The sequence below is a fragment of the Equus caballus genome, chromosome 11, assembly GCF_041296265.1.
Source record: "Equus caballus isolate H_3958 breed thoroughbred chromosome 11, TB-T2T, whole genome shotgun sequence".
In the NCBI taxonomy this organism is placed as follows: domain Eukaryota; kingdom Metazoa; phylum Chordata; class Mammalia; order Perissodactyla; family Equidae; genus Equus; species Equus caballus.
The window spans coordinates 15,611,387-15,637,356 of NC_091694.1; the positions used below are offsets into that span (position 1 = coordinate 15,611,387).

Below are 25,970 nucleotides of genomic sequence, written 5' to 3' on the forward strand. Positions count from 1 at the left end.
TGTGTGACGACGGTGATGCAAATTACTGATCTACTCCAGGCTGCACAAAAATCACCGACCGTGCCTTTACTGCCTTCCGATTTGGCAACTTTTGCCTATCCGGTCTCCCCGATTTGGAGGTTTGCATCTGCCAACTGCAGCCGACTTGGGTCAGAATCCTCCCAGCGGCTATCCCTTGCCCCGGAGCCCGGCACCTTGCAAATCCCTTTCCTACCAGGGCGAGCGGGCGGGCGCCGCCTCCGGAAAGCCGCCAACTGGGCCTCGCTAAGAGTTACGGGAGAAGCAGGAGCAGTGGGAGGGAGTCGCGGCTACGAAAGACCCCTCAGGCCTCAGCCTCGCATTCCCACCCCTCGCCAGCCTCCTGGGCCTCTGGTGCCCGGAGGCTCCGCCGACTCTTTGTTGAGCGAGGCCGCGGTTCCCGGGTCCTCGCTAGGCCCCACAGTTGCCTCCAGTGCCCCCAAGGGGTAGCAGTCCCGCGTCCAGACCCACCTCGCACAAACCTGCTGCTGTGCCCGCAGCGGCAGCTGCTACTACCGCCTACGCGGAAACAATCCCGCGGCCCGAAGTACGCGCGGTCCGGGCCTCGTCCCGCCGCTCTCCTCCTTCTCCGCCCCCTTCGCCGCCGCCTCTCGGCCCGTTGCTGAAGGGGGGAGGGGAACGCACACCTGACATGCGCAGTGCAGAGCGCGCGGGCCGAAGGGCGGAGCCTGGGGCTACGGCTCCCGGAAGGCGCCGCGGACTGCCGACCTTAAAGCTCCGGAATGGCTGCCGCCTTAGACACTTTGACAGGACACTGCTGGTGGGTGGGGAGTGTTCCTGGCTCGTCTAAGAAGTGGGCCTGGGAAGGAGGAAACAGTAGCAGTTACAGGGAGCAGCCAAAAAATCCCAAGAAAAGGGCGTGGGCGGAAACCACATTTACATAAGATTATCGGTCCCCTAAACTCTAATCCAGGGCAACATTTCTCCGCGTGCCTCTAGCCACGTGGTCCCATGGAGCATGGCTACCTTTAGCTTCCGGAGCATCCGTTCAGCGTGATGACAACTTGACCGAACCCTAGCGGAGAGAGCTAGAATCGAGGCGGGCAGTTCCGGCCCAGGGCTGGGATTATGTAATTTTCCCAGCAGCCCCTCTTCGTCCCAGCTGAGCTGGGGAGGAGGTCTCGCGCGGTCCCCGAGGCTGCGTCCCGCCCCCAACGCCCTACGCTGGGGGGACGGACCGCACGCGTTCTACGTAACGGATGGTGGAGGCTGCGTGAAGAGTGGCTCGGCGTGACTGAGCTGCGTGGTGGGTCTATGTCCTAGAGGGATCAGGGACAGTAAAACCGTGGTGGCCACGCAGGCGGCAGCCGGCTAGAGACGCCGGCGGGGTGGAGGTGGTGGCTGCGGGAGCGCTGGGCCGGGTTCTAGCGCCCAGCACAGGTAGGAAGCGGGTCATGACGCGTAAATCGATGGGGCTGGGCCAGGCCGAGCGGTGACTGAGTTGCGTGGCCTAACCCGGTCCCGTTTCCCACCTCACCCCCTAAGTCCGGCCTGTGACGTCAGTCCCCGCGCCTTCTCACCTCTCCCATCTTTCTTAAAAACAAGCAAACTTTGTCTATCCCAAGGCCCGTTTTCTGTTGATCTTCGGGATTGGGGTGACTTTAACGGTTTGGGGGAACTTCCCTAAAGAGCTGTGAGCAAATGCCAAACAGAAGGGCAAAGTTAGAGGAAACTTATAGTGTGTAGTAGGAAGAACGGAGTATAGACCTTAGGATGAATTGATTCTCCATGATGGGGAAAGACTAGACCCGGGTGGTTTAAAAGAAGCAGCAACCTTTGTGGCCAGTCTTCTCTGAAGGTTTCTAACATAAGACGTGTTTTTATCCAAGGTGTTTAAGAAGACAGGGGAATGTCTACATGATTTCCGGAAGTCTCATAGTGTGGCCATTGTCAGAAAGTCCTAATTTAAATGGCAACAAGGAATGACCCCCCGCCCCCGCACCCCCCGCCGGCCCGTCCCCCGCGCCTTATTCCTCGGTTGTTTTTGAGCCCAGACCCAGTAGCTGAGAGACTGCCAGGCGAGCTAGCAGAAGATAATCAAACCAGACTTGTTAGTGCTTGTGTTCCCTGCCGCAGGAGTTTCAGGACTGAGTGGCCTGGCAGGGAGTTGTGCATTTGAGAAATGACTTGACAGGTGCAGCAGAGAGACTTCTGAAAGAGAAGGCCAAGGCACAAATGGCTTGGATGATTTTAACATAGATAATCTTGAAGGACCCCTGTTACAGTGCTGAGTTATCTTAGAAATGCTTCTGTTATGTGAACATTTCTAAGTGGAGTTTGAAATGATCAGACCTTTTCACAGGCAGTTAATCAAGTTGGCTATGGCAACATTAACCTTTATTTGCTTCTATTTGAAAAAGTTTTTAGCCGAGATCTGAAAAGGGAAACACTAAAAATGAAGTTTTTTAAATCTTAAAAAACTTAAAGGGTGTTCACAAGGCACAGGGGAAGGAAATAATGGGAACTCATTTATTGAATGCGTTCTATGTGCCAAGCACATATCTCCTGCAATACCACTACAGCCCTGTGAGTCAAGTAATGAATGAGTATCCCTTTTTCGTATGTGGGGAATAGGGTATTTTAAGTAATTAACCCAAGATCATATGGCTAGCAAATGGTAGGGCTGACATTTTAAACCAAATCTAACTCCACCAAAGTACATGCTTTTTTTCATATTTCTTCCACTTTTGACTATAATAAAAGGTTATGAAAGGGAGCTAGGGATGTTTGGAGACACATCACAGACCTTTTGAGGTTGATGTTGAGAATGAGCTATGTTTTCTCATAAAATGTCCCCTGGTGCTAACCTCAAAGATCAAGTATTGGAAAGGATATACTATTGGCCCATCCTTTATGGCATTTCTCAAATCATTTGCACCTTTCAAAATTTATGAACTTTGTCCAACTCTAAGAATATTTCTTGAGCAATGATGGGGTGCGGGGTATTGGGCAATAACCTTTGATATTGAACTGATTGCTTTAAGAATTTATGGTGTCGGGGCCGGCCCCATGGCTGAGTGGTTAAGTTCGTGCGCTCCAGCTTCAGAGGCCCAGGGTTTCGCCAGTTCAGATCCTGGGCACGGACATGGCACCGCTCGTCGAGCCATGTTGAGGCGGCATCCCACATGCCATAACTAGAAGGACCCACAACTAAAAATATACAACTATGTACTGGGGGGCTTTGAGGAGAAAAACGGAAAAATAAAATCTTTAAGAAAAAAAGAATTTATGGTGTCGTGAATATGAGATATAGAATATTCGCTATCCCAGAGCACCTTGAAAGAGTAGTACAAACTCACTTTTGCCACCCACTCACCTCCATTAGTACTTAACTCCCTGCATTCTGGCTTCCTTCTTTGCCACTTCCCTGCAGTTGCCAATAATAATTTCGTTATTAACATTTGGAAATTTTTGGTCCATATCTTACTTGAACTTTCTGCAGTAATTGAAACTGAGCTCTGTTTCCTTCTTAGAAATGTGCTTCTCCTTTGACTTCTATGATACCTCTTGGGCCAGTCTCTTCTTTTTCTCTAACCAGTCCTTCTTAGTTTCACATTCCAGTTCTTCCTATTGTGCCCAAATCTTAGGTGTGATTTGTTTCAAGACTTTTTGGTGCTTTTTTTTTTTTTTAACCTATTTCTTAATTCTCCGTGGGGAATCTCATCCATTCCCACACCATCTCTATTTCCAGCTCAGGCTTGTATCCTGAACTCCAAACTTACATTTCTAACTACTTCCTTTTCTCCCTCTGTAAAAATAGATTATAATATCTTTTAGGGATATTGTGAAAATTAAGAGATAAATGTTAATCATCTAACATACTGCTTGAAAACACTCCAAACTTTTCAACAAGTACTAAATTTAAGTCATTTCCTTTCCCCCCAATTTTTTCCTTCTTTATTGTTCTTTATCTCAAAGATAACTTTGTCCAGCTATTTATCAAACCAAAACTTGGAATCACCCCATATCTTCCTTTCCCACATTCCCTATGTCCAATCACTTTGTGCTAACAAATATAATTTTTAAATATCTGACAAATCTGTTTTCCTCTTCATTCCCAGTACCACTGCCAGTTCAATCCTGTTTTATCTCTCATGTAATTATCTCAGCCACTTCCTATTTTCCCTGCCTCAGATGCCTTTCTCCAATTCACTCTCTGTATGAGCTGTGAGGGTTAAATTGCAAATCTGATAGTGTCGCTCTCCTACTTAAATCATTTAGTTGATTCTAACTATCCAAATTTCTTAGTGTAGTATTTAAATAAGGATCATCATAATCTGGCCCCTGCTGGCTTTTCTAACCTCATTTCCCCAGCTTGAGTCTACAAACCCAATGCTCCATCACAACAAACTCCTAAACTATGCTGTTTTAGGCCTCTATGCTACAGCTATTCCTCAGTCTTCAGTGCTTTTCTTGAGTACAGGCACAATGCTTTTATTTTATTTTTAGAGGAATTTTTTCTTTTTATTACAAAATCTCATGAAAGGAAAAGTAGAAAAATGTAAAGAAAAATGCCCATAATCCAAACCCAACACCATACAAAAAAAATTATCTATATGTAGAGATATGTCCTTCTAAACCTTTTTATGTGTATTTGCTTCTAAAACAACATGGGTTCTAATAACTTCATTTGTAACAATTTTTAATGGACAAAAAGTAAATTTTTTTTTGTATGTACCCCATAGTTTAACAGTTTCAAATTTTTTCCTAAGTAGTACTGTAACACATATCCTTGAAGCTAAGTTCTCGTGCAAATTTATGATCATCCAGGAATCATGTTTTACTTCTCTTGGCATAGTATCTGACGTGGTGATACGCTCAGTGAAGGTACATTTGATTAGATATGGCAAGGTCATTTTATGAAAAGTAGCATAAGCCAGAGAAGTTTTTAAAAATTATTCTGCAGGAGTTGGTTAGCCTTTGATGATTGTTGATTCCTTATGTAACAAAAGTTGTACATTAGAGAGATGATGGTGGTTTTTAGGGAGGAGAAGTTGAGAGAGGGTTGAGACGGGGAGACCATTTAAAATAATACTGTGGTTCTTCAGCAGGTGGTGACAACTTCGATTATCATGATGGCTTTGGGAATCAAAGAAGGAAACACCAAGATTTAATGGCTAATTAGATTTTGAAGGGAAAATGAAATGAGAAATTAGATATCTTGCTTTTTACCAAAAATAAGACTGGAAAAATGTGATTGATGCTAATGTAGAAATAGAGAAATTCAGGTACCTGTTGATTTTGCGATGATTGTAGGGCAGAGGTCAGCAGACTGCAGCCTGAGAGGTGGACTATTTTTATACATCCTGTGAACTAAGAATGGTTTTTACATTTTTAAAGAGTTGTTTTAAAAAAGAAGAATATGTGACAGAGACCAGTATGTGGCCCGCAAAGCCTGAATTATTTACTGTCTGACCCTGTACAGAAAAGGGTTGTAAGGCATCAAAATGGGCATGTCTGTTAGACAATCAGTGATACAGGACTGGTGTTTAGATGAGGGGGAAGGCTAGAAAGACAGCCTAAATAGATTTGATGGTTGAAATCTAACTACTCTTCAAACTCTAGCTCAAGTGTTCTCCCTTTTTTGTAAAGCCTTACCTGTTTGGTAAGATGATTTCATTGTCCTTCGTGTTTTCATATCATTTGGCACATTTTTGTCACAGATCTGGTTTCATTATATTTGTTGGTTCAAAAACTCATTTAGATGGTGGAATACCTAGTGTTCTTTTCAGAAGACTATGAAATGTCAGCGTATTTAATTCCATCATGCACACTAGGAACAGTTTTGTTAGCAAAATATTACTACTTCAAGAACTAATAAAAAAATCACAGCCACCGGCTTACAGAGGTAGTTCATAGCAGGGATTCTGGAGGCAAAATCAGGATCAGATCACAGCTCTGTGTCACTTGGTAGTTGTATTACTTAGCATCTCTGTGTTTTGTTTTGCTTATCTGTGAATTGGGGATGTTAATAATGCTACTTTCCTCAAAGGCTGTTATGAGGATTAAATTAGTTGCTTTTTGTAAAGCCTTTAGGACAGGGCCTAGCACTGTGTGTCTTCATCATTTGATTTGATGATGATGATGATGTTCACATATGCACACACACAGTTCATCTAAGGATGAGTGGCTTTTCTATTCATGTATTGTTTTTGTTACCACTAACAGATAAATAGTTGCATCTCATTCTTATTTTGTTATACCCCTTACCAGTTCCTGTATAAAGCTTTTTATACACTCTTAAAAAATGCTTACCAAATACACAATGTAAATAGAAACTAACCTAAAGATATTAAATGACTTGTGCAAGATTTTATAGATAATTAGTGACAGAGTCCAGACTAGAACCCAGGCCTCTTGACCCTCACCTCACTGTTCTTTATATGATGCTGTCTGAAATGAATACTATTAAAAAAAGAAAAACAGGAGAGAGTCATAGATTTATTTTTTAACTATTTACAAATTTTGATCGGTATATGTAGAATGGCAGTCCATTTAGGTTATTATTTTTTTAACTCATTTTAAGGTGCAATGAGAGCCTTCCACGCTTTCTGTGTTGTCCTTTTGGTGTTTGGGAGTGTCTCTGAAGCCAAGTTTGATGATTTTGAGGATGAGGAAGACATAGCAGAGTATGATGATAATGACTTTGCTGAATTTGAGGATGTCACAGAAGATTCTGTTACTGAATCTCCTCAACGGGTGATAACCACTGAAGATGATGAAGATGAGACCACTGTGGAGTTAGAAGGGCAGGATGAAAACCAAGAAGGAGATTTTGAAGATGCAGATACCCAGGTGAGGTTCTTTTTTATTGATTTCTTGGGAAATTGGAAGGATGGGAAAAGGTGTAACTGGCACTTTCCCCAGACGTTAAAGGTAAGGCTCAGGTCTAGGGAAACCTTTGCTTTCTCTGGTATCTTCATTTTTGTTCAGTAGGTAGAGCTCTTCTTCTTTTGCGGTATGTTCCCACCTTTTACAGTGATCGAAGAATGAATTGTATTTTTCTCCTCTATGGAGAGGCTGGTTGGGGGAAGGGGTGGAGAATAGATACCGTGTATAAGTGGGAATTGTGTCATTTTGATCTCAGGGTTCAGAAGCATGGAGAGTCATCATTTGTTAAAAAACATGTAATATCTGGGTGTTCTGTGCTCAGCTGCTTACATGTTTTGTTTTCCTCTCCAAGTGTTACCTGCAAAAATGAGATACAATTGCTGGTGACATTTGGAGGGGAAAACAGATTGTGCCTCATTTTTGTAGGAGGGAGATACCGAGAGTGAGCCATATGATGATGAAGAATTTGAAGGTTATGAAGACAAACCAGATACTTCTTCTAGCAAAAATAAAGACCCGATAACAATTGTTGATGTAGGTATTCAGGATTCTGAATTCCAAACTAACCAACAAAATATCTTGCTGTCATTAATCCCAGAAATATATAGTGACATATAGCTGGTGCTGATGTAATAGTGTGAGCTTTGAAAGAGTTTGATATCAATTCTTTTAAAACACCACACTCCTAGAGAAGTAACCCCTATATTTTTGTTCTGGTCTCCTAGTTTTATTTATCAAGGAATGATGAAGAGGATAGACATTGAATTTATTTTGGGATGGGATACAGAATCAAGGTTAATACAAAGAGCTTTCCAGCTTTTCGTCCCATTTGATTATCCTCAATTTCCTTAAAGAATCTTTCATGAAGCTAAGATAGAAAACCAAAATGGTCATATTTTTCAGAAGTATAGCCATATTCAGTGACAGTTATCTAAAGTATCCACTTCTGTTCATGGGTTTTCTCAATTCTTCTTCATCCCATGAGTTAGACTCCATCTTTCAGCCTCAGCCAACATTAAATGGAATGATTGTTCTTCTTTAGGTTCCTGCACACCTCCAGAACAGTTGGGAGAGTTACTATCTAGAAATTTTGATGGTGACCGGTCTGCTTGCCTACATCATGAATTATATTATTGGAAAGAATAAAAACAGTCGCCTTGCTCAGGCCTGGTTTAACACTCATAGAGAACTTTTGGAGAGCAACTTTGCCTTAGTAGGTAAGTTAGGCTAATACAAGTCCAGCTGCCTGCTTGAAAACCATCTGGTGAGAACTGTTTATGCCCCTCAGTATAAGCATCTAACTCTTTCATGCACTGCAGAAGAAGATGCTTTATTTTCTCTCAAGGATCCTATTTTTGTTAGGTTTTATATACTGAATAAATTGCATTTATAAAATAATTTCCTCATCTTTCATTAATCAATAGTTGCTAAGCATCTCCTGATTAGAATGAGATAATCACGTTATCAAAACAAGTTGATAAAAGTCTGGCGGAAAGCAAGTAATTTTGACATTTTAGGTAGCTTGATAAATGCTTTCAGTTCATCTTTTAGAAATTAGAAATCTCTCAGAATTCCCTCAGATTCTGGGCAGTTTAGTTTCAGATCCACTGAAGAGGTGTACACTGAAGCACCTCAGAGGAACCCCTGTAGTTGTATAGTGTAGGGAGTAAGGTGGTCTTCGCTGCCTTCACCTTTGTTTGCTTGTAACACTTTGTTTCCCTTTAATAGTAAGCAAGCGTCCATCTTTCGCAGAGGATTGTATGATGTGCTGGGTACTTTGCATACATTGTTTCTTATTTAATCTTTGTAACGCACGGTCAGTTGGATATAGTTTCTGTTCTCCTAAGGAGGGAACTGACTTCCAGAAATGTTAAAACTTGCCTAAACTATTAAATTCCAACCATGATATTAGAACCTAGACTACTTATTTCCAAAGTCCATACTCTTTCTGCTGTCCCATGGTATTTCAGAGTACTTTTTGACCTGAAGATTAAGGGAAAAAATAAACAGACTTGTTAACGCCTTCCACTTCACCTCATGTGTTTTCATTCAGTGTATCAATCTGCTTCACCTTGTGAGGTTGAACAATTTCTTTTGTACGCTTAATGATTAAATGAAGAGAGGAAATGATTGGAATTTGAGCTTTTTCTCAATCTAAAATACAGCTCTTAATACCACTGTTACAATTTTGCTGTTGGAAAAGCAAACTTGGTTAATGTTAACTCATAGGAGACACAGTGAGGGAGTGTTGAATAGATTGTATTAATGATATATTTTATTCACTGCATAGTTTTTTTGTTTTTCTTTAACTTTTGGCAGAGACATTTAAACTGACTTTCCTTCATTTTGTGTCAACTCTTGAGAAATTTATACTCCAAGCTGATTGTCATTAACTAACAAAGACATAGAGGTAATGCTAGAGTCCATAATTTTTTTATGGAGACAATAAAGAGTTTTAAAAGTAAAAGTAACACTGCCCGTCTGTTGTAATCTATGTCCAAAGGGTAATTCCCCAAGATAGCAAAGTACAGCTCCGATGATTTTGGGGTCAAGGTGGAGGAGGGTGTGGTGATTAAGCCCCAACATTTTCCATGAATCACGTTAAGTGGTTTTACGCCTAGGGGATGATGGAACTAACAAAGAAGCCACAAGCACAGGCAAGCTAAACCAGGAGAATGAGCATATCTACAACCTGTGGTGTTCTGGTCGAGTGTGCTGTGAGGGAATGCTCATCCAGCTGAGGGTAAGTAGGGAATTTCTGGTATAATGTATATCTTCCTTTCATTTTTTCCAGCATGATTCCAAATTCTCTAAGTTTAGTGTTTCATCCTTTCATGTTGGAGTTAAAATGAGATCTAAAAATCATCTTTCTACTGACTGGCAAATGTAGATTACATTTGATGAAGCATTTGGTTCCTCCTCCAAGGTCTTTTCTTTATTCTAAGTGGAAGTTCCAACTGTTCTCTTGTTTATCCAGTTCCTCAAGAGACAAGACTTGCTGAATGTCCTGGCTCGGATGATGAGGCCAATGAGTGATCAAGTGGTATGTATTCTTCCTGCTGGTTTTCTCTATACACACTGAATTCTTAGCTTCTTAGAGCTTATTCCGTTTCTTGCCTGGATTCTGTTTGGTGTTTCTGGCAACTTGCATTCCTTGCCAAAAAATGGGCCGTTTTCAATTTGGATAGATCATCTTCCACTCAGTGTGCAACTGTGGGGAGTGGGGTGGGGGGTGGGCACATGCTTTTTGTAAGAAAGGAGACAGTGCTCTATCACCAGGTAGATTGGCTGAATCAATCTGGATGATGGATGGAAAAACAGTTGTCACAGACAGTTTGCCCTCATATGTAACTCTGTTCCTCCTGTGCGCTTTTATCTTTGGCAATAAACTGGGTTTCTTCTTAAATATTTTCTGCTTCAAATAATATATCTTGGGCTGAATGAGCTCAAATCACAATCTGGGAACCTTATTGTTTGGTATACCTTCTTCCGTTTATTAAATTAACATGCTAATCTGCAAATTGTGTCCTTTGTCAGAAATGCCACATTCCCCCTCCATTCATTCTTTCAATAAATAATTGTGCTGTCTCCCACTGCTACAAAAAAACAAAAATATATACAAGACAGTCTCTTCGTTTATGTAAACTAGTAGAATAAGAGATGTCTGCATATGTCAAAATACAAAGTAGTGTTTGGTTAATAAATGCTGTATTAGTACTATCATTAGATACTTTGAAATGTAATTATTGGATTGAGACTCGTTATTATTTTAAAGGTCTCATTTTTTTATTGCAAACCTGTATCTTTTGTTTATTTTAATTTTCCTAATATGGCTTCTGATGATTTAATCCACGATTTTTAGATGTCCTCAGTTAGGATTCCTCTCATCCTTTCTTCTACCAAATACCATCTTATTAGGTAGAAAGGAAGAAATTTTGGGGGCCATCCTGGTGGTGCAGCGGTTAAGTTCACACATTCTGCTTCAGTGGCCGGGAGTTTGCCAGTTTGGATCCTGGGTGTGGACCTACACAGCACTTGTCAAGCCATGCTGTGGCAGGCATCCCACATATAAAGTAGAGGAAGATGGGCACGAGTGTTAGCTCAGCGCCAATCTTCCTCAGCAAAAAGGAGCTTTGGAAGCAGATGTCAGATGTTAGCCCAGGGCTAATCTTGCTCAAAAAAAAAAAGAAAGAAAGAAAAGAAATTTTGCTGTGTCTTCAACCATCCTTTTGTGGAAATTATTCTTTAGAGTGTTAATTATTTTCGGTTCTCTCCTGACGTAGACTTAATCTTCTCTTTTCCTCTAAGCAAGCCATCCTTTTATGTCTTTCTGCAAAGACAGTTTCAACAAACACGTTGTTCTTTATATTTCTTAGTCCTTTTTTCTGGGTTCTGTCAAAGGTGTTGCTTTGTGTAATTTACCCTCAATGAGGGAAGAATAGAAAACATTTTCTTTTCTTTTCTTTCTTTCTTTTTTTTTTTTTTTTGAGGAAGATTGGCCCTGAGCTAAGTACTGCTAATCCTCCTCTTTTTGCTGAGGAAGACCAGCCCTGAGCTAACATCCGTGCCCATCTTCCTCTACTTTATACGTGGGACACCTACCACAGCGTGGCTTTTGTCAAGCGGTGCTTCCCAAACTGGTGAACCCTGGGCTGCAGAGAAGCAGAACGTGCGAACTTAACCGCTGCGCCACCGGACCAGCCCAGAAAACATTTTCTTATACAGCTGCCATCTTGCCAATTCTTTGCTATATTTCCCTCCATTAACATTTCTCTTCTTCCACATATTGATAATTTTTGACCCAAACATTTTAAGATACAGTTAATATGATAAATAGGGCCATGTTTATCATACCAGACTTTCCCACTGTTTTTTTCGAGGACTCACTAGGTTAGATCAGTTCACCCAGGATAACATCCATTTTGATGAACTTAAAGCCAGCTGATTAGGGACCTTCAGCCATATAACACAACGTAATCATGAGAGTGATATCCCATCACATTCACAAGTCCCACTTACATTTGAGGGGAGGATGTATACTCCGAGGGCAGGAATCTTGGGGCCATCTTAGAAATCTGCCCATCACAGAACCTAGCAGGTGAGTTTTGTTGTTGTTTTTTTTTCTGAAGCAAATAAAAGTAACCATGAATGATGAAGACATGGATACCTATGTGTTTGCCGTTGGCACTCGGAAAGCCTTGGTGCGACTACAGAAAGAGATGCAGGATCTGGTATGTCAAGTTGTTCCAACTCAAATAAATGCAGAAACTATGCCTCTTTATTACATATGCATTCAACTTTAGAGCATAGGATGATTAATTATATCACTTGAACATTGTTAAGCACCACTTTGCAATAGTACATATTCTCTTGAGAAGACAAAGTCTTTGTGCATAAAAATGTCATGTTTTGTTTTCAATTACTTCTTCCTCCAGAGTGAGTTTTGTAGTGACAAACCTAAGTCTGGAGCAAAGTATGGACTGCCAGACTCCTTGGCCATCCTGTCAGAGATGGGAGAAGTCACAGAGGGAATGATGGATACAAAGGTAAATTCAGCAGAAAATGTACATTTGCGGACCTTGGCGTATACAGGGCACTCTCCCTAAAGTCACACTGTACAAGTTCTTCATTTTATGACGATGCAGTAGTTACACATTCCTTTCCCACACAAACATTAAAATACCTCTTTAAGCAATAGATTACCTTGTCAAAAAGACAATTTGATTAGTCAAGAAGTTCTTCTCTAAATCAAGAGCAAATTGTTCCTAGGATTGCTAATGGCTTTCAGGTTTTTTGGTAAAGGACTGCAGTTTTAATTCTTATCAGCATGTCATTAGTCCTTTAGTTTTTTTAGCTTCTATTAGTATAGAAGAGGGCTATATAGAGAGCCATTTTTTTCCTATGGGTTGTGTAATGGTAATAGCACATCTTAGTATCACGAAAATATAGGCTAGCTCAAAGACAGTTCTAAATGTAAGTTGAAGGTGATGTGTTTATGAAGAATTGCCTGAAATTATTTTAGATTTTATCTTCGTGCTTTCATTCTTGTTTGGAACATTATTTTGAGACATATTTTCAGCTGTTCCATGAGAAGAAATTTAATTATTGGTGTAACTGAAAAGAGGTACTAGTTTCATTGTAGAGAGATTCCTTATCTTATTTAACTTTTGTAAAAGCTTTAGCCTTAATGACATTGTGCAAAAGTAAGGATTGAAGAGTGAATATGAAAAAGGGAAATGCATCAAACCCTACTTTAAAAAAAAAATTTCTTTTCTTTATTTCAGATGGTTCACTTTCTTACACACTATGCTGACAAGATTGAATCTGTTCATTTTTCAGACCAGTTCTCTGGTCCAAAAATTATGCAAGAGTACGTATGAGATTAAAATTCTGAAATTAATTTTTCTCGCTAGCTTTCTGTGTTGAAACACTTGCAAGGAGCTTCTGCAATTTCCCTTACCAAATAGGTGAGGGAAGTTGGTGATGGGCATCCAAGTTTTCCTTTGCTTTGACTGCATGCATCATGAATGTAATTGAAAACCAATGGGAGGCAAATAAACCTCTGCGGTTTGCATGTGTTGCCGCATATATACACCACCCACTCAGTGAGGTGGATGGAATCTTACAGAATGGCTCATACTAGGAAAATGTAATTGCTAATCTCTTTGTCCTTTGTAGTCTAGGTTCTTTTTTTTTCTTTTTTAATTTATGGTATGAATCTCTCTGTGATGTTTGACTTGTGTTTTTGATTGATTGCACATCTATGTGTCTTATAATTCAGGGCCTTTTCCGGCTTCCTTCAAGTTGTTGGGTGATTATATTCTTTCCTAGTATATTATCAGATGCCCTCAATGCCACAGAATTTCTGACTTCATAGTAACGTTTGAATATACACATTCAGGGCTTGAATTTGTTGTTTGAATTCACGTCCTTGCTCAGGAGAGCATACTTATTTAAGTTTATCCTTGGCGTAGAATTGGTTCTGACTTAAATTTTTGGTTAAGGGCAAAGCCCTTAGGGAACCGAGTACAGTTAAAAGCCAATCTGGATTTTAGTTGTGTGTCAAAATTACTCAGGTCCTTATGCCCCTAGATAGCATTACATTATCCTTGCTTTGCTCAACTCAGTAGCAACACTGGGGCAAACTGTCACGTTAGAGTATTCGTGGAGCATTTTGGGTGCGGGGGAAGGAGAGAGGGGTTGATAGACAAGGATTTCAAAAGAATGTTTTGTGAGTTGGAACTAAATTATATATGCTATAGTAGATTATTTCTAAATTTATTCTGAGCCCAACTCAAAAATAAGATGTTCCATATATGATGGTAGGAGTTGTAAATAAAACATAAAAACCCATCAAAATAAGCAAAAGTGTTATTGAAAACATGGGCCTCATCCTTAAATATAAGCTCATTTCTGGCTCCCCAGGTGAAATGGAATATATCCTGCCTAGAGGGGACATTACTGGAGGTGTTCAAATATAGGGTAAAGGTCACTTGGGAATGCATCCATCAGATAGACGAGTGGATGAGATGACCTGTAAAACTCCTTCAGGCTCTGAGATTATATTTGCCTTGGGGATGCCAAGCCAAATTCTGTGCTGATTATTTGCAGGCATCTTTTCATCTAAGTGAATTGGGTGACTTAACGTGCATGGAAAATCTCTTTCTCGTGTTCTTTCTAAATAGCCTTTCTTTTATGACAGGGAAGGTCAGCCTTTAAAACTGCCTGACACTAAGAGGACACTATTGTTTACATTTAATGGTAAGTGTTCTGTGTGTTCTCCAGTTCTTCGTTTTCTTTGAGGTGATCTTAAGGAGAGTATTATTCCCTCCTAAGTGATAGCTATAGAAAACTACATTAAAATTAACCCCATACAGGCCGGCCCAGTGACATAGTGGTTAAGGTTGCACACTCCACTTTGGTGGCCCAGGGTTTGCGAGTTCAGATCCTGGGCATGGACCCACACACCGCTCATCAAGCCATGCTGTGGCAGCATCCCACATACAAAATAAAGGAAGAGGGGCCAGCCCAGTGGCACAGCAGTTAAGTTTGCATGTTCCATTTGGGCAGCCTGGGGTTTGCTGGTTTGGATCCCAGGTGCAGACATGGCGCTGCTTGACAAGCCATGCTGTGGTAGGCATCCCACGTATAAAGCAGAGGAAGATGGGCACAGATGTTAGCTCAGGGCCAGTCTTCCTCAGCAAAAAGAGGAGGATTGGCAGCAGATGTTAGCTCAGGTCTAATCTTCCTCCCCCCCCCCCACAAAAAAGAGGAAGATTGCAACAGATGTTAGTTAGCTCAGGGCCAATCTTCCTCACCAAAAATAAATAATAATAACCCCTGCTTATTGGTTTTTGGGTTGGTTGTTTTTTTTTCTAATTTTACATTGCTAGCAGGAATCTTACCAGCCATCTTTATATTACACAATGCCAGTTTTTGAGTTTTTTTGTTTTTTTAAAGATTGGCACCTGAGCTAACATCTGTTGCCAGTCTTCTTTTTTTTTCCTCCTTGTCCTCAAAGCCCCCTAGTACATAGTCGTATATTCTAATTGTAGGTCCTTCCGGTTCTGTTATGTGGGGTGCCACCTCAGCATGGCTTGATGAGTGGTACCAGGTCTGCGCCTAGGATCTGAACTGGCGAAACCCTGGGCCACCAAAGCAGAGCGCATGAAGTTAACCACTGAGCCACGAGGCCAGCCCCTTGGGTTTCTTCAATAAAGATCTTTTCTATTTCTTCTTTTCTATTTAATTTCTATTTTCTGCTGAATTTTAGCTGCTTAAGAAACTTGGAGAAAGGAGTCTATTAATACCAAAAAAAGAAAAGAGAATTGGGTGATCCACAAGTATTAATACTGACATTAACTCAATAGGAAAATGGCTTTGTTTTCCAGTGCCTGGCTCAGGTAACACTTACCCAAAGGATATGGAGGCTTTGCTACCCCTGATGAACATGGTGATTTATTCTATTGATAAAGCCAAAAAGTTCCGACTCAACAGAGAAGTAAGACCTGCAACCTTTATTATAAGTTGGCACCTTTTATTGTTCTTTTCCCCCTGGGGGCGGTGGTCAGCTGTCAAGGATTCCAGTGATTGTATTTTTGCGATTGTGCTTTTGCTCGTTGACTTGAAAGTGCTAAATGAGAACAGTTTTATGAAAGAATACTAAATGGAATTTTGCTTCTGTTGGATTGAAATGGGTTTCTTATGAAAAACTTTGTTTCTTGGGGAAAGGGCAAACAAAAAGCAGATAAGAACCGAGCTCGAGTAGAAGAGAACTTCTTGAAGCTGACGCATGTGCAAAGACAGGAAGCTGCACAGTCTCGGCGTGAGGAAAAGAAAAGAGCAGAGAAGGAGCGAATCATGAATGAGGAAGATCCTGAGAAACAGCGCAGGCTGGAGGTGAGATAAACTTTTCTTATCACTGAGATAAAACTAGATTTATAAGGATGCTTATTTATGCCATACTGACTGTTAAGGTAATGTAATTCTATGTAGGAATGTACACAGGCTAAAAGTTTAACATCTTCTCAGCACTTGAGACATTTTGTTAGTTGATAGCAGTATAAAGAAGGATAAATCCTTCCTGTTAAACCATGTTAGACTGAGTCTATGAGCCTGGAGAATTAGATGAATTATCCTGTTCCCCCAGCACAATCCCATTTTGAAAGTTCCACTACCATCTTTCAAGCCAAACACTTACAGAGGCAGAAAGAAATTAGATATTTTAATAGAAGCCAGCACATGTGCCCTATGGTCCAAATAAACTTGTTTTATAAAATTTTGAAGTTATCCCTGGTGGTTTAGTGGTTAAGATTCGGCCCTCTCACTGCCAAGGCCCAGGTTCGTTTCCCAGTCAGGGAACCACACCACCCATCTGTCGGCTGTCGTACTGTGCTGGCTGCGTGTTGCTGTGATGCTGAAAGCTCTGCCACCGGTATTTCAAATACCAGCAGGGTCACCCATGGCGGACAGGTATCAGCAGAACTTACAGACTAAGATAGACTAGGAAGAAGGACCTGGCCACCCACCTCCAAAAAAGCTGGCCAGGAAAACTCTGAATAGCAGCCGAGCACTGTCTGACACAGCACCGGAAGGTGAGAGGATGGCACAGAAAGACCAGGCAGGCTTCCGTTCTGCTGTAAACGGGGTCACTAGGAGTCAGAATCGACTCAACGCCACTAACAACAAAAATAAAATTTTAAATTTGATTATAGAATTAACAGTATTTGTAATATTTTTGGTTTGTATTTTTGTTTTCTATTTTTTATATACCCAGAATCTCAAACTTAAGAGCTTTTAAGGCTGTAGTTTCAAATATCAGTATGTTCTCACATTTTTGTAAAATAAGATGCCATAGTCCAGCTCTAAAATTTTAAACCTTGTAAATGGTGGTCAAAAAAAGAGGAGAACAACGTTCTGGGAGATGTGAATTTTAACGAGAATAATCTCAAAGATTGAAGAAAATTCTTAGAAGTGGGGTGGCATACTGCCAAGAAAAAGTGAGCCACTGTGTGGCACTTCAGTTGCCAGTAGAGTCACTAATACTGTTGAGTGAAGGTCCCAGGCCTCCTCCCATCTTATCCTTTCTCATCATTTTTTGATTTGGTTTTGGTTTGGTTTAATTGATGGGTGTTTTTCCCCTGAATAGAGCTCTGTGTTTATGCAATTGTCTTTATAAATAAAAATGGCTTTTTAATGAATCTGTTGGAAGAATCTACATGGAATCATTAATAGATAGTGCCTTTAATTTTTCTATGAAAAATGTTCTCCAGTTCCTTCTGGGGTTTGAAACTATAGTAGATTTAAGAAAAAGTAGGGGGTGGGGGGTCCCAGAACATAGCTTGATTCAGACTGTAAGCTGCTTGTAGGTGTAAACCATGTATTTTTTTTTTAGAACCACCACTTTGTAATATCTAGGCCTGGGTACCTTATGAAAACATCCAGTGAACTAAATGGGAAAGGAAAAAAAAACAAAAGAAAAACCTCTATAGTCCATTTCTGACTTGAATGGCTCATTAGTACAAATGTTCTGGACCTTCCTGCCACTACTAGTATAGCTTTGTTTTTTTGTTTACTTATATATTTAATTTGAAAAATATAGAGAAACATATATACAGAAGTTAAAATTAACCTTAATTCTACTATGTAAAAATAACATAATCCTTCAGACAATTCCCATTCCTAAAGGTAACCACCATTAACACTATATAGCTTATTTAGTTCCCCAGCTATATATATGTTTAGTGTGCATACAGTCCTTTTCTTTTTTTTTTTTTTGCTGAGGAAGCTTAGCCTTGAGCTAACATCTGTGCCAGTCTTCCTCCATTTTATATGTAGATCGTTGCCACACCATGGCTGCGAGTGGTGTAGATCTGCACCTGGAATCCAAACCCGTGAACCCGGGCCACTGAAGCAGAGCACACTGAACTTAACCACTACGCCACAGGGCCAGCACCCCATAAGCCTTTTCTTTTTCTTTTTCTTTTTTTTTTTTTTGGAGGAAGATTAGACCTGAGCTAACATCTGCTGCTAATCCTCCTCTTTTTTGCTGAGGAAGACTGGCCCTAAGGGAACATCCGTGCCCATCTTCCTCTACTTTATACATGGGATGCCTACCACAGTATGGCTTGATAAGTGGTCCATAGGTCTGCACCCAGGATCAGAACCGGCAAACCCCAGGCCACTGAAGAGGAACATACCAACTTAACTGCTGTGCCACTGGGCTGGCTCCCATAATCCTTTTCTTAATGTAGATCATCTTATAAACAGGGTTCTGCAACTTTTTATATTAAAAATATTGCAGCCTTTCAAGAAAGTGCCTTTCCATATTTGTTCTTTTTTATTTCCTGAGGAAAACAATCCTAGGAAAGAAAAAGAGAGAGAAGCTGCCAATAAGAAATTGTAAAATGTATGCTTTTACTAGTATACGTTATGACAAGTCTTCAAGAAATCATATCTTTAAGAAAACTAGTTATCAATTTTTTAAATGTAGGATTCTGAGAGTGGGGAAATGGCTTCCCATTTGTTTTGCATTTTTTGAATTATTATTGAAGGTGAACATTTTTGACATTAACATAAATGTTTCTTAAATATGTTAATGTAAGTAGATTTTTTCTCTTAACTGCTGTACTGTACTCTGTAGGGTTAGTTTTACACATGTATAATATGTAATATGGGAAGGGATGAATAGTGTTGGGGAAAGAAGGAATATGGTGGAGGTGGGGGTTGAGACAGTGTGAAGGGGACCTTGGGATAGTACTTTATATAGCTATCCCAGAGCAGTATAGCTTTTGACATACATTTGTCCCTTGGTGTACATCGGGGATTGGTTCCAGTACCCCCACAGATATCAAAATCCACAGATGCTCAAGTCCTTTATACTATAAAATGGCAGGTATTTGCATATAACCTATGCACATCCTCCTATACACTTTAAATCATCTCTCAATTACTTAGAATACCTAATACAATGTAAATGCTATGTAAATACTGTATTGTTTAGGGAATAATGCCCAAAAAAAGCCTGTACATGTTCAGTATTGGACGCAACCATTGTAGGCCTTTCAATCTGCGGTTGGTTGAATCTGCGGATGCAGAAACCGCAGATACAGAGGGCCAACTGTATATGCTGTTGCTACGCGCTTGCTATAGAGCCCTCACAGGAGGCAGCAGCTGCCAAAGGAGGTGGGTTCATTCCTGCCTTTGTGAACCCAAATTCAGAATGTATTTTCCCATAAAAGTGGTGCTAACAATGGTGGTTCAGTTCTTCAAGATACTTATACAATAGTGCAGCTATGGATGGATAAACCTTCAGGCCTACACTGCTGTATAGGTGAATAGTTTGTTGTTATCTTGTGTTTAAACCTGACACAGTCAGTAGTTCCCAAACCACCAATTTACACATCACCCTTTGAAACTAATTTGTTACACTATCAAGAACTATATATACTATGTGCTTTTGCTTTTCCTCTTCCATATTTTCTCAGTCCTTTACCAGTTGAGGAATATGTTTCTCACATTTTTACCCCAAACCCCTAAAAACTCAAGTTTGAGATTGCAGCTGGAAAAAGCTTTAATCAGATATGACCACTAATAACCAACAGTGAAGTCATGCTTTGTCTTGACCCCTAAGGCTTCCCTCAGTACAGGTAATAATAACCAGTGATTTTTGCTACTAAAATAATGTGTTTGAAGCTTCTTTCTCTCCTTTTACATAAGCTCCTAATTCCTAAATAAAAATATGATAAAAATTCCCAATCGGACATTATAAATTGAAGTATTGTGCTGAGGTATAAAATCTATGCTAAGAAGAAGAATTTACACTTAATAACCTCATCAAACAAGATCTTAAGGTTTTCTAAACTGAAGCACAACTCTTTAGCAGAAAAATATAAATATCATGATGAAAATTGAGTTAGTGTTTCCTGGGTATAGGAAAAATCAGACCAGAATAACAAAACGTGCTTAAATGTAGTATTTAGTTTCCTTCTAATGAGATTTTAATTACCTTTGCTTCATTCCAAGTAGACTTTCATTAAACAAGATAGATATTAGCAATTTTTATAACTACTTTCTGGACTGTTACATATGGTCCAAGCCCAGGTTTTTGAATAATAATACAGGCAGTATTCTAGTTGGGTTTTTTGTTTTTTGTTTTAACATGTGCTTAGAGCTTAGTTTGCATTCCCACTCTCTCTCTAGGAAGCTGCTTTGAGGCGTGAGCAAAAGAAATTGGAGAAGAAGCAAATGAAAATGAAGCAAATCAAAGTGAAAGCCATGTAAAGTCATCCCAGAAATCTGAGTCCTGATGCCACCTGTAAGCTCTGAATTCACAGGAAACATAAAAAATATGAGTCCATTTCTCATCTTAAAGTTCAAACACTCCCAGTGACTGAGAAATTCTTATTTTATCATTTGTTCTGTTTTTGGCTTGGAGTCTTACAGAGGTTATAGATACATTAGAAGGACTCTGTTTCAGTAATTTTCTTCCAGATAATCAATTATTTTGATTATTTTATAAAAGAAATGATATATGAAATCTGTGTAATTTAAAATATTTTTAAAATTATAACACAAATCATCAGTGCTTTGATGTTTGAAGAAATATCGTGAAATTTATAGATCTATAGATTGTTGCTTTTTGTTTAAACTAGGCAGTTGAAATGGCTATGAAGACTGACTCTAAACCAAGATTCCACAAATAACTATTGGAATTGCACAATAAACATTGCTTGGTGTTTTCTTCTGTCTCTACATTAAACTTGTAAAAAAGTAAAATTTAGAACACTATGTGGTATTGAAATTTCAGGGACTCAAAACATAATGTAGTTCAGGATATGTTTTGTAGGTGGGAGGTGCTGATGACAGTGTTATAGGATATCTGTAGGTTTTAGGATACTTACATGTACATGGAAAAGTCTAGCAATAGGTAGTACAGGAGCACGAGCTTATAACAATGTGAATGCTGTATTTTAAGTGGTTATATGTTTTTCTTCAGTAAAACATGCATGAAAAATTAACTGCTTCACCTAGATCAGACCAGTGATCTATGTGAACTCACAGATGTTTTCTTTCTTGGTTGCTGTAACCTATTGATGTTCATGGAGAAGCTCCATTCTCTGTGTTATGGCTGTAGCCTTTGCTTCTCTTTCTGCTTTTATCTCTTCCACAGTTGAGGCTAGGTATATTCTTTCAAAGAAATAGCCATGAATATGCAAAAATATACTTTTAAAAATGAGCTTTCCTAAACTATTGAGAGTCCTTTCTGTCTCTTGAGGAAGGAACTCTTAGGAGAGGCCCATCAATCTGCACAAGCATTTAGCTTGTTCAGATCTCTGCATTTTATAAATGCTTCCTACTAAGAAAGCATTTTTTAAGTCACTGCTTGTACTAGGTAATTTTTGCTGGGGATGGGAAAGGGTTGGGTTTTTTGGTGGGAGAGGGGTGGGCGGGTATTTTTGTGGATGCTTTATGTGCAGGTGTGCTCTGAGGCAATAACAAGTTGCTGTGAAAACAGCATGTGCTGCTGCCCTTGTAACTGCATGCAAACTTTTCACATAGTTTTTTTCTCTAGGTTAATGCAGAAATGTGTAAACTGCAAATGTATTATTTTTTTAACCATTAATGAAATTAAGTTATTAAAATTAAAAAATAAAATTTACTTACTTTAATGCTATATAATTCTAGAATTAGTCTTGTTTTACAAACCTTTAAAATACATTTTAGAAATCAAAGTTGATATGCTTAGCTATCTTTTGATTAATAAAAGCTTTCTTAAAGTCCCACATATTTGGACCATGGCAGCTAATTTGTAATTTAAGCATTCATATGAACTACCTATGGACACGTATTAAAACTCATTGACAAAAATCTCAGAGTGCCGCCTTTACTTTTCTGGAGTTGCTCTACAAGAGTATAAGCCCATGGGAATGTTCTTTCTGTTCAATAAAAGTCAGCACTGAAATGCTTTTCCCTTAGTTGTTACCAGTTGTCATTTTTAGAATGTTTTATATTTTCAGAGCCCCATGTGTTATTCATGGGCTTCTCCCCCAAGTCCCCCTCTTAAGTTAAGACACCGTTATCTCTCCTATGAATGAAAGGACAAAGAGAGGAGAATAGTGTTGACTGTCACACACTGGAAAACCACTAAGCCCTTGAATCTTGTCTGCATTGCCGGGGCACTTAGGAATGCTGAAGCAAGCACTGGACTGGAAGATAAAACCTGGCTTTTATTTAGTGCTAGCAAAACCAATTACTAATCCTTTGACTTTGGCCAAGTCACTAATCTCTTCGAGTCTCTGTTCTGTTCTTTCTGTTTTCCCTTCCACAAAGTGAGGAAAGTAATTATTTTCTCTACCTACCTCACAGGGTAGGAAGAGACAACCTTCTACCTACCTACAACACCAAGAGATAATATATGTAAAATTCTGTTGTAAACTATAGCACTTTAAAAATGTAAGGTATTATCTAGGACTGTTCTCCAAGTGGTGTGTTTTTGCTTTACTCTCTTTTGCTTTTCTTTCTCCCAATGGAAACGAGGCAGATCCTTTCAGAGTTCTCTAACTTTATCTGCAAAGTTTGATGGTATGGGTGGGGGCATAGTTTACTATTCTGTTTCCTTGGTAATAGAAAACCTTTCCCTGCCAAGCACCAGATGTGAAACTCTTTTCTTTAGATGGGACTTAGACCAAAGGAAAACAGTGATTGGTGTTCTCATTCCACCCATCCAATACGAATGGGCAATGTGAAAATTATTTAGAGCTGTGTTGTATAACGATCCTTTGGTTTTGGTGGGAGGGCTGAAATACTATACTTTATCATCTCAGATTCTCTTCTTACTGTTCCTACCTCCACTCATTTTGAATGATTTAAAAGGATGTAAGAGGGAGGAGACACTTATACACATAGGTGTGACTTCTATTACAGACTGCTAAAACAATCGCAAAAAGTATTACTTTTCTCAGTTTCTGGAGTTTAGTGATGAGCAAAAGACTTATTTGCATGTGGAAGAAGGTGTATTGTTTTTATTTTTGCACAAGTTGAATGCCAATTCAGCTCTGTGACCTGAGAAGTAATACTAATTTCAGAAGTAAACTATTTTTTTCTTTTTTTTTTCTTTTTGTGGAAGATTAGCCCTGGGCTAACATCTGCCTCTAATCCTCCTCTTTTTGCTGAAGGAGACTGGCCCTGAGCTAACATCGGTGCCCATCTTCCTCTGTTTTATGTGGGATGCCTGCCACAGCATGGCTTCACAAGCCGTGCATAGGTCCACACCGGGGATCTGAACCAGTGAACCCCAAGCCGCCGAAGCGGAATGTGCAAACTTAACCTCTGCACCACCAGGCCGGCCCCTAATTTTTTTTTCTGAAAGGGAAAACTTTGTGTCTACTACTATACTACTTTTAATGGATATTATTCATCCTTATTTCCATCTTTTAAAATTAACTGTCCTCTTTAATTTCACCTATTTGGTTTTATCCAAATAGTGTAACTTTTATTTATTTAAAAGACATCCAGGCCTTTTTAAGTATTTAGTTCCACGGAGTTATTTGGAAATCAGATAATGTTACATCTGCCTAGGTTATTTATTGTATCAACTTTGTTTGAGGGAGAACTCTTAACTGCTTTCCTATCATATTTTAAACTTGAGTGCTTAAATAGCCCTTCTGCATAGTCTTCTTGCATGTAACTATCACTTAGCAAGATTGTAGCAGAGTTAGAATTGAAGCCAGGTTTCTGCTTCAGAAAAGGGCCCTGGATTTGTGGGCAGGGCCCCTGGAGCTGTCCTAGTGCTTTGATAAGTCTGTTGCCTCATCTGTCTTCCCTCCCCTTTCTAAAATGGCTGTTTAGAGGACCATATTAGATAACATGTGTAAAGTAGTGCTTTGACACATAAAATGCTCTAAAATTAAAAATCCTGCTCAATTTGTTACTATACATCATAAGCATTTTTATCTCTCACTGAAGTATTCTAGGCAATTCGTCTTTTTTTTTTTTTACTTTTTATTAAGGTATAGTTACATAAAGTAAAGGGCACACAGCTGCACACTCGTTGAAGTTTTACATTCTTAAACACCTCTGTGCCAACCATGGAGATGAAGATTGAAAACATCTCCAGTGCCCCAGAATGATCCCTCATGCTCCGTCTCAGTCGTTAGGTCCTCACCCCCAACCTCTGTCTTTACTTCCATCAGCATAGATTAGTTTTGCATGGTTTTGTACTTTACATAAATGGAGTCATACTATATAGTCCTTTGCATCTGGCTTCTTTCACTCAACATCATATGAGAGGCACATTTGTGTATAATTTCAGCTGGTTCATTTTCATTGCTGTTCAGTATTCTGTGTCTTGGTGGACGCATGTCTGCTGAGAATGCACCTAGGAGTAGAATTGCAAAGGGCTTTCATGGAAACAATTTTTCAAATAGCTTTTTGCCTTGCTGCCAACAAAGAATGTGGGTTCTGGTTGTTCCACAGTTTTGACAACATTTGATAGTATCAGCCTTTTTAATTTTAGTCATTCTGATGGGTGTGCAGTGGGATCTCATTGTGGTTTTCCTCTGCATTTTCCCAGTGACTAAGGATGTTGAGTATCTTGTAATAGGTTTTGCAGCCATTAGAACTTCCTCTTTGTGGAATGTATAACCAAGTCTTTTGCTCATTTTTTTTATTGGGTGGTTTCTTTGTTATTGAGCTGTAGGAGGTTCTAAAATATATATATTATGGATCCAAATCCTCTGTGAGATTTATGTTTGGTGAGTATCTTCTCCCATTCTGTGGTTTGTCTTTGCACTCTATGGCATTATGGCGAACAGAATTTATATGTGTATATATTTGAGGTAACATTGACTATAACATTGCATAGGGTTCAGGTGTACAACATTATAATTCGACATCTGTATATACTACAGCATGCTCACCACCAAAAGTGTAGTTTCCATCTGTGACCGTATAATTGACACCTTTACCCCATTTGCCGTACCCTGAACTCCTTTCCCCTCTGGTAACCACCGATCTGTTGTCTGCTTCTATGAGTTTGTTTTTATTTTTTGTTTGTTTGTTTTGTTTTTTATATTCCACATGAGTGAAATCATACAGTATTTTTCTTTCTCTATCTGACTTATTTCACTTAGCATGATACCCTCAAGGTCCATCCATGTTGTCACAAATGGCAAAATTTCATCTTTTCTCACGGCTGAATAGTATTCCATTGTATATATACACCATATCTTATTTATCCATTCATAGGCAATTAGTTTTACCTTCCTCACAGTTAATTTATGCAGTATCTTGAAGAGGGCAGCACTTAGTCTAAACTGGATGCTCAGAGTTAAAAACAAAATGGCCAGGATCTTCAGTTCATCTCCCTTCCTCCAGGCTTCAAGCCAGTTTTGGAAAGCTCCAGAAATCTTGGAGAGTCCCAACCCTTATTGTAAGTAAGTGAAAAGCATTAGGGAGCTTGTGGATTCCAGGGCTCATAACAAGTCAAAAGTAAAGCCAGCAAAGATTGACTTTGTAAACTCTGAAAGTTGACCTTTCATTACACCAGTTTTCCAGGTTATCTGGATTTAGGAGGCCCTCTTGCAAGGAAAACTAAAGCT

General features: G+C 39.6%; 2 protein-coding genes across 7 annotated transcripts in view; one reads left to right on the top strand and one right to left on the bottom strand.

Annotated features, from left to right (window-relative positions):
* Window positions 1-1,186, bottom strand: part of DDX42 (DEAD-box helicase 42) — a 38,011-nt gene extending 36,825 nt beyond the window's left edge. The window contains exons 1-2 of one of the 5 annotated variants that reach the window (XM_023652222.2): window positions 1,006-1,186; window positions 490-838 (exon numbers count right to left, since the gene is read on the bottom strand). The gene's annotated coding sequence lies outside the window, so the exon portion shown is untranslated. The other 4 variants (XM_001501001.7, XM_070227053.1, XM_070227054.1 and 1 more) reach the window with 4 other exon arrangements.
* CCDC47 (coiled-coil domain containing 47) lies at window positions 985-21,111 on the top strand. 2 transcript variants are annotated; one of them, XM_001501023.6, is made up of 13 exons: window positions 985-1,285; window positions 6,566-6,834; window positions 7,297-7,404; window positions 7,913-8,087; window positions 9,492-9,613; window positions 9,848-9,913; window positions 12,000-12,101; window positions 12,306-12,416; window positions 13,155-13,240; window positions 14,573-14,631; window positions 15,762-15,871; window positions 16,102-16,269; window positions 20,572-21,111. In XM_001501023.6, the coding sequence occupies exons 2-13, from the start codon at window positions 6,571-6,573 to the stop codon at window positions 20,650-20,652; spliced, it is 1,452 nt and encodes a 483-aa protein (XP_001501073.1). In that variant the 5' UTR covers window positions 985-1,285; window positions 6,566-6,570; the 3' UTR covers window positions 20,653-21,111. The 2 variants fall into 2 exon arrangements, with proteins under 2 accessions (XP_001501073.1, XP_005597336.1); XM_005597279.4 differs by having other exon boundaries at window positions 1,052-1,419.
* The last annotated feature ends 4,859 nt before the right edge of the window (window positions 21,112-25,970 follow it).

Excerpts from the sequence above, each read along its gene's own strand:
- CCDC47 (XM_001501023.6), top strand. The coding sequence starts at position 6,571 with ATGAGAGCCTTCCACGCTTTCTGTGTTGTCCTTTTGGTGTTTGGGAGT. Across the intron at positions 7,405-7,912 it reads ACCCGATAACAATTGTTGAT|GTTCCTGCACACCTCCAGAA; the intron begins GTAGGTATTCAG and ends GTTCTTCTTTAG. Across the intron at positions 8,088-9,491 it reads GAGCAACTTTGCCTTAGTAG|GGGATGATGGAACTAACAAA; the intron begins GTAAGTTAGGCT and ends TTTTACGCCTAG.